Genomic DNA, 9356 nt, shown 5'->3' on the forward strand with positions numbered 1-9356 from the left:
ACACCTGTGTAGGTAATTGTGTTATCCATTATTTACGGCTACCAATCTGATAAGCGTTATTACTGTTGTAAGTTACAAACTTATAACTTTAACAAAACTATTATTAAAATAAAAACAAAACAAGGGTCTTTCTATTCTAGATTAACATATTCTTTAATTTCAGATAAATATATTTGAGAAATCTGGGAAACTATATACATGTATTGTACAGTCAGCTGCATAAGTAGCTATACACTTTTGTACCTTGTCAAACTCACAAACTATCTATTCATTCATTTATTCAAACATTAACGTTTTGTTTATTAGCTATATTGACAAAAGTGTACAGCTACTAATGGAGCTTACTGTACATAAATGCATCGATTGTTTGTTTAGTTAGGTAGGTAGATATATTCGAAGTGGTCTTTGTAATAGATACGGTGTTATAACCGGATTGGATTGGATAATGTTAAGGCTTATAGTGCAGCAACCTATCTAATTAGTGACTTGCTTAAAGTTAATGATCTGATAATCGTTTTATAATTTGTTTCTCGAGTTTCTTAACTGAAGACGTAACCTATTATGTACAAAATAAAGAAATGAAAATTTCAAATTTACAAGAACAATTATTTTAATTTCAGCTGTAAAAAAATATATTTCCCTACATGTTTTTAATAGCATTCGCCATGCATTTGCTCAATATCAACCCATAATTATAGGTACCTAGGTACTTTATTTTCTGAACTAAATCCACACATCTCTCCACACACCCAATATGAATAAAAGTCGCTGTGCTGACACAAATGTAGACCAAAAACAAAACACAAACCCATTTCCGCTTCCGCCTTCTTGGCGGCCTCTATGCGTCTCAGCTCGGCCTGTTTGGCCGCTAACTCCATCTTCTCTTCCTTCTCCTGGTCATACTTGACTTCAGCCACTGGGTTCACTATCAGGAACAGACGCTCGACTGTCGCCTCGACGGACGCGCCGTACAGGTTCTTCCATGGTATCTTGAGCACTAGCTTTCCTGTGGGGTATATTTTATATCATATTAAAGAAGTATTTATGTTTTGTTGTAGTTCCAGGTCTTTGGAAAGTTAATTAACTGAGGAGATATGCTAAAAATAATGGATGCAGTTTTTTTTGTGCCATGTATTATTTTGCCAGAGGGTAGCCACTTTTAGTATACCACTTTGGTCTCAAGCCTAAAATCATTCTCATCAAGAAAATAACTCAATTTCATCAGTAAATTGGTGTGAAATCGAATCAAATTACACCCAATCCAATCAGACTCATAAAAATGGAGCTACACACCTATATCTAGAGAAATTACATTACTGAGAGGTCAACTTTTTAACCTTCACACTGTGATGTCACTCCCACATTTCCAAACCACTTGAAATAGCTGATAATAAAAAAAAACATGATGATGTCATCACCAGAGGCAGAGTTTACAACCACTATAATAATTATAGGCAACTGTTTGTAGTCTGCATGCTAAGTGGTCTGATAACCTTGCGAAATTAGGTCACTCTGTGATAGCTTTTTAAAAATCTTTTTTATGCCAAAGTAGAATAACAATACTTTTAAGTTAAAATTTAAGTTGTTACAGAATTTTATTCAAATGATGGATGTATAGGTATTAAGAGTATACTTGGCCAACTGCTAATGCAGTAGATTTCATTGTTGCAAACATATATTTTACAACATATCCCCAGTGTTATTTACTGATCACTTGCAAACACATTTCTGTGCTAATTGTATTATAGTTAAATATTTGAGATTTTAAGTGTTGCATAATTTTCGTAATTAATTATTTGTTTCATATACAATATCAATCTATTCTATCTAAGTCTATTCCAAGGTTTCTAGAGTGTGAGTGGGACCTTTGTACATATCCCCTAAATTCAGCGCAGCCAGCCTAGCTCCCAAATTGGAGCACCAAGCCTGGATGTTGTTCAATACCAATCAAATTACTTTATTTTGATAGTAAATAACATTTTTTAACATATTTTAAGTAATACAAATTTTCAGTAGTTCATACCTAAGTGCCCATAGACAGTCTGGACGGGAATGTTGAGCTCCTCGAGTGCATTTTGTTTTAGTATCAGGTTCTCCAGCACCACATCACCTGAAAAAAATCGCCAATTAAGTAAACCAATTTATTAAACAGTTATACATCTAATAAAGATTAAGTTGAAATGCGATAAGTTAACTGTACCTATCTATTGAATCTTTCAATTTTTGGCTTCTACCTTCAGGTTTGAATTACAGAGCTTTTACTGTGCCACTTTTAAGCCTAAATTGTAACTTAATAATATCGACTGTAGCAATTAACAATGTCGTAACTGACTTTTGACCATTTTTCAGTTTATTGCACTAGAAGGTCATAATATCAATAAGGAAGGTGTTAGGAAAGTTTCAGCTCTTAATTATGAATATTTCCCGATTTTTCTTGTGGAAAAAAGTCGGATCTGTTCATGGCGACCGCTTAACACTGTCGGTAAGTATGTTGCGACACTGTTCCCGGGGCGGGCGAGCGGGGCGGCCGGTCATATCTACCACTTCCCGCCATGTTAGCGGGAGGAGCCCAAGTTGCGTTATACAATTTTATTATGTGGTCTTTAAGATCAATTAATTTATAAAAATAATGAAACTATAATGTCTTGCTCTAAATAATGGTAGACTTAGTGTATCAAGGAACGGGTAAAGATCTCAAGACAATGTATGACAGAATTTGAAGATTTGTGTACAAACATGTTCCATTAAAACGGATACAATTAAACAAATATATATTTTTATAGCATCTCACATTAACATGCTTGCTTAATACAATGTATTTTTTTTTAACAATTAATATTTTATTAAATTTTTGTATGGAAGTTGTATAAACAGTACTGAACAGGTAACATTGTAGCAAACGGCACATCCAACAGTATTAACTGCGCATTATTTTAATTTTGAGTCGGATGTACCACATCCCACATTGTTACTTGCTTGCGTTTCAAGTACTACTGTTGTATATGGTATTACCGACTTTATTATTTGTTCTTCTTTCCCTTGTGATTGTCGGATATGGAAGAACCGACCTTGTTATTTGTACATAATGTAAAACTATTGAGTTGGATGTGGTACAATGTACCATTATTTTCTGTTAACGTTGTAAAATCTCGACCGGCTCTCTATAAAAGTTAGAGCCCAGCCTCACTAGAACCTCATTGACCGCGTTACCAGCAACATGTCCAAGCTGTAAGTATTGAAATTTATGCTACCTAACTCACTTGGCGACGGTGTGGCATCGTCGCTAATACCATACATTTCAATATACCTACTGCTTGGATACGTAGTTGCTGATGTGACCATGGCCTAGTAAGGAAGGCCTCTTACTGAAAATTTATTAAGGGCAGATTTTTCGAATACAGTTAAAAGCTCTGGTATCTGCAAAAATAGTTTACTTTAATTTAACACTCACATCTTTAGAAATCCCATACATACTCGTAATATTCCAGAGTAGGTAATTCTGTATGGTAAACTGAAAAAAAAGATAATTTGCGTAGGTATGTCCCTTAGACTTTTTTAGTTGGACTGAAGGAGCACGTGGTTCATGATTTCAGGAGCATTGCTTTTACATTCTGTATGTTTATAGGTACCGATATTTTATTATTTATTTGTTGTGTTTTGGATAACAACCGTCAGTAAAATTCCTATTGGATTTGAAGATGAACTAGTGCAGTCACGTGCACTGTAACTTGCAGGTTTCTCGGCCTCTTACTGTACAGCTGCAAGGATACGAGTATGCTAGATCTTTAGTGATAACAATAATAAATGACATCAGCGTAGGGAACAACACTCTCATGAACATCCAAACGAGATTTTTGAGACACTTTCTGACTCCTCATTACAGAGTTCCAGGCTCCAATAAATTTATCTGATTTCCCACTTTCACTTTCAATAACCCCCTTACATCTCTCGTTAACAGGATACCCAAACAATACAAACTCATTCTATCGTGATCTTACACTCAGTCACCGTTTCATCTCTTTCAAACATAATTACTTTCGCCTTTCATTCCCTTCATTTTTAAACATCATACCGGAAAGTTACTTATTTTTGCAGCTGTTCTACCGACGATGATAGTAAGACTTAATTGTCAGCGTACAGCATGCACTTAAGAAGTAACTTTTCGATTCGCAATCCTCTTTATCATCTTTTATATCCCTAACATAACTTTCTTCAAATAAATGAAACACCCAAGGCGAAGCACACATTAAGCAATAAGCAGGGCTTAACACCCCTGTGGATGCTAAACCAGTCAGTGTAGGCTCTATTTATCCTAAAGCAAGCCAAAGTCCCTAAAGGGATCCCAGTGGTCGCGTCAATTGGCTGTCCACTCCATAAACGGACATTGTGTCCCACAAATCATTCCTCCTTACTATAAAAGCATTTCCTAAATCTAAGAAGGCACAGAACTCTGTTAAGCCAGGACCTATCTGTGACATTATACGTAGTGATAAGATCGTAATCCACAAATCCCATTCCCTTTCTTCAAATACCATGCCAACACATACAAGATTTTTTATTCTCTGTCTCCCTATATACCCTTTCAATCAATATTTTTGCATACAGAATCAACGATACTTAAGAGGCTGATGCCACGGTGAATGTTGCGGACCTGGAGAGAGCCTTTGCCTTTATGCAAAGGAACTATGACCGCTCCGTTCCAGTTACCTGGCACTGTACCGCAACACCAGCACTCATTGAGAAGTTGGTAAATCTCAGTTGCAGCCTATCCCAATGAGCGCCACAACACTCGGTTCTCGGACTTCCTCCTCCAACCGGCTACCCGCCTACGGTCCAGCGGGCAGGAGGGTATCCCACCCTGCGTCTGTCTGTTCGTGGTCTCCACTCGAGAACTCGTCTACCCCAACTGTTATCGATTCTTCGGCAGATATGACCAGCCCACTGCCACTTCAGCTTGCATATTTTGACAGCTATGTCGGTAACCGTAGTCCTCTGACGGATAACCTAATTTCTGATACGATCTATCAAAGAAACCTCAAGCATAGCTGTCTCCATAGCACGCTGAGCGATTTGAAATCGGTGGACCAGTCCTACCGTCAGTTTCCAGGTCTCTGCAACATACGTTCTCACTGGCAGGACTCACTGCTCTGAGGATTGCCGAGGAGAATATGTGACGAAGTTTCCCGAATTTCCCGTTCTTAGCATGCCTTAAGAAACTGCGACATTCAGTTTTGTGTCTAGAACTATAAGCAGATTATTGTTGCATTATTATAATTGATAACTAAAATTTATCTTAGAAAATAGAAACAAAATAATGGAAAACTACAATTTTCATGGAAAAATTTATTCAGGAAAGCATAAATCCGACATCGTAAAGAATATAAAGTCCACTTAAAATAGCAGGATTTCCCACTTCCGACAAAATTTTTAGTACCAAGTTCAGTGAACATTGTTGAATCTCCCACTACCAACAAAATTTATAATACCAAGTCCAGTTAACATTGTTGGATCTAACTCTTCCGACAAAGTTAATCTGGGATTTGACGGTTAATAATGTCACATGTGCCTTTTTTCACCTTTCCTATCAAAAATACTAACTTTTTATCTTACTACCTTGTAGCACATTTAAATCTAAGTCACCATGCCGAATTTGGTTAAGATAGATAGAGTAATGTAAATTTTAGAACTATTTTAGTCATATTTAAAACTTAAAACGGCTCTACTGAAAAGTAGCGGTTTTTCACTTACGACATTGTTAATTGCTACAGTCGATATGTTGGTTATAGTGTTAAGTATGGGGTTTCAAATGAAGCCACAGTAGTATGTATGTACAATAAAATTAACCTTAGGATTAACCAACCCTACATTTGGGTCAGAAACATTCCTATTTATTACTTTGATTTTGTTACACATACTTTGTATTTTATGAATCTGTTTATAACCACAGAAAGTTCCTAACTACTTTGTAAGTCCTGGAATACGGCTAGGCAGGAATGACATCATTACTTACCACCCCAGATCCCCACCTTCAGCTGGGATCTGTCCAAGTTCTCCACATAGTCCCCTAGGAACCTGTTCAGCACATCCACAATAATCGACTCAAACACCATGGTGAGATTACCACCGTCTCTGCACACAAATAAAAGTAAACACTACTCCTGAACACTATTTGGTTATGTCATGTTATGTCCAAGAAAAAGTCATCGTAGTCAAATTATTGAAACACAATGTTTAATTCGCACTGTTTTCCGATTTAGAATGTCTTTAATTGGCGGGATGATATCATACCGTCCGTATGTTGAATGAAAATGCAAAACTATTTTGCGAATCGCAAAAGCGAGCACAATATTTTGAAGTTAAAAGTGACAGATAATGATGTTTTCAATATACCATTCAGAAACGTCAATCTTAGCATAATCGATCGATTAAGGTTGTTATTTAACGGTGTATTTACACTTTTGTTCATATCCGAGTTAGCGCTTTCTATATTTTTATTTAGGTTTAGTTTAAGCTTTTAGGTGGACTAGTGGGATTTTTTCTCAGAATTCCACACTCCTATAGCGTCAGTGGAAGTAGAGACCAACAGTTGGTGACGGCAACGGAAAACTTCTACATAGCGAGGCAAGCAAGATCCAGGGACCGAAGCTCTACTTATTTGGTGTGGATGCAAGCGGGTATAGTAAACCCATGTACTTATTACTTCCATGAGTAAACCCCATTTGTTTAGCGTTGATCCATGGATAGACGATTTTGTTAACTTGACTTTAAACATCTTCTATAACTTCCCAGTCCATACAAAAAGTAGACTCGAGTGAAATGGTCAGCCAGAGATGGCGGCCTTTAAGGTCATTGCTCATTAGAGCCACCCGCCGCCCTCCCCGCACGGCGTCTATTCGTTGACGACAGGTGGACACCGTGTTATCACTAATAAACGTCGCGCGGTCAACTAGTGAGTGGACCTCGCATCGTCAACCAGTGATACCCGCGCTGGCCACTGGTGGACGCCGCGTGGTCTACGACTGGAGACCGGTTAGTCCAGGAATTTCCATTTACTCTGTTAACAATTGGCACTAGGAGCGGCGCATCGCCAATGTACCGTCCTCACGAGAACCACTCGCGGACAGCACGCTTTCAACTAGCGAGCGAGCGGTATATTTTCACCGAGTGGTCCGCCCGCCGTCCGTCCGTGGTGGGCACGTGACTGAGTCGATGCGGTGATGGTGCTTAGTTGATGTAGTGAGCGCATACCCATACAAGTTCATATAAAGAATACTAAACGTACGAGGCGAGGCGAGGCGGTGCGGAGTTGGGGTTGGGTGATGAGTTATGACCTTTACATAAGACATCGAACTCCGTCATCGTGACCGATCTATCACCTGCCAACTGGAGGGTCATATATTACAGGTTGCGAAATCAAACAATGATTAGAAGTCGGCACTGTTTATTACAGAACTTTAGCGAGAAAAAGTTTAACAATAGTTAAAGTTAAAAAATACAATAAGTAAATGATACTTTAAAATGGAAGTAAACATTGAATTTACTATTATCGAGCATGAACAACGAATATTGTTTTCACAGTACTTTAGTTCCTTGTGTCGTTTTACAACGCACTTGTGTCGAAATGTCACATTATGGACTACACTCGCGAGCAACCAAATCGACTCAAGCCTTCACGGCGCACATATACATTGATTTTCCTAAAACGATAAATGGTAAATATAAAAGTGATATGTCATTCGAAAGCTGAAGAATTAGGCTTTCAATTAAGATCAATACCATAAAAAAAAACTAAGCGCAGATTTAATGACGCATTTTAATTGCCCGTCAGTGTTAATTACCTCATTAGGAATCCACGCCTTGCGCTACCTGATCCCGCTATAAAACCTTTCCACATCCGGTGTACCTTATCAGTCGCTTGTTGCAAGTTGACCGGTACACATCTCGTTGCATTGTATTCCTTGTTTTCGCAAACCCATGGATACCACACCAGAAGAAGCTGCTCAAGTTGTTGCCTTGCTGCAACAAGGGTTAAGTCAGCGAGCAGTCGCTGCCCAGCTCCACTTGAGCCAGTCTGCTGTATCCCGAGTATACAGACGGTTCCAAGAGACTGGTGCCTTCAATCGAAGACCAAGAACGGGCCGCCACCGCTGCACTTCAGAGAGAGACGACCGCTTCATTGTCTCAACCTCGCTGCGCAATCGACACCTTACGGGCGTTGATGTGCAGCAAGAACTGAGACGTGTACGACAAGTGGCTGTCAGCGAGTGGACAGTGAGAAGACGCTTGAAGGAAGCCAACTTGACACCAAAAAGACCTGCATCAGGCCCCAAATTGACTGCAGGCCACCGACAAGCGCGTCTTCAGTTTGCTCGAGAGCATCTCGATTGGAGCATTGCGCAATGGCGGTCGGTCCTGTTTACTGATGAGTGCAGAGTGTGTCTGCATGGCAGTGACAGGAGAGGCCGGGTCTACCGGCGTCCGGGGGAACGATTTGCCCAATGTTGTTTCGCTGAAACAGTAGCATATGGCGGCGGTTCCTGCATGATGTGGGCTGGTATTTCTCTAGAGGGAAAAACCGCACTTGTTTTCGTGCCTGGAGGCGGCCGAGGAGGCGGGTTAACAGCTGATCGGTACATCACCGACATTCTACTCGGTCATGTTGTGCCCTATGCAGAATTTGTCGGTGAAGACTTCGTGCTAATGCACGACAATGCCCGCTGCCACACGGCACGAGTCAGTCGGCAGTTTCTGAGAGAGAAGGAATTGCGCACGATGGACTGGCCTGCGCTCAGTCCTGACCTGAATCCCATCGAACACTTATGGGACGAGCTCAAAAGAAGAGTTCGGGCCAGGAATCCAGTCCCTGCAAGCGTGGACGAGCTGAAGACAGCTTTATTAGAGGAGTGGGACGGCATTCCTCAGGAAACTGTCAAAAAGTTGATAAGGTCTATGAGAAACAGGCTGCAGGCTGTAATTAGGGCAAGAGGGGGCAATACAAAGTATTGATTTAAATAAATAAATTTTTATCTTAACATTTTTTGTTTAATTTGTATAATACGATACCCATACCCTTTTTTCCTAAATTCCCGTTTTTCCTACAATTGCGTTCAGACATCATTTATTTCAAAAATGATGAATGGATTTCAATAATAATGATATCAAATTAAAGCTGACATCTTAAGCTTTTAAATGACATATCATTTTTATTATTTCTATTCATAATTTTACTTGTATTAATGTATGTTTGCGCCGTCAAGGCTTGAGTCGATTTGGTTGCTCGCGAGTGTAGTTCTGTTCTTATTTTTCATTTGATTAGTTATCTGAATTCACATTCTAAAGAACATACATACATACGA

At 39.3% G+C, this 9356-nt stretch overlaps 1 protein-coding gene across 1 annotated transcript in view; it reads right to left on the reverse strand.

Moving 5' to 3' along the window:
* The window catches only part of LOC105391208 (intermembrane lipid transfer protein Vps13), a 58770-nt gene extending 52400 nt beyond the window's left edge, over positions 1-6370 (reverse strand). The window contains exons 1-3 of the mRNA XM_048622842.1: positions 6011-6370; positions 2024-2110; positions 809-1006 (exon numbers count right to left, since the gene is read on the reverse strand). Of these exons, the coding sequence (XP_048478799.1) occupies positions 809-1006; positions 2024-2110; positions 6011-6110 (385 nt within the window). The 5' untranslated portion in view covers positions 6111-6370. The remainder of the gene's footprint in view (positions 1-808; positions 1007-2023; positions 2111-6010) is intronic.
* Between the last annotated feature and the right edge of the window lie 2986 nt (positions 6371-9356).

This window comes from Plutella xylostella, chromosome 9 (assembly GCF_932276165.1).
Source record: "Plutella xylostella chromosome 9, ilPluXylo3.1, whole genome shotgun sequence".
Classification (NCBI taxonomy): Eukaryota; Metazoa; Arthropoda; class Insecta; order Lepidoptera; family Plutellidae; genus Plutella; species Plutella xylostella.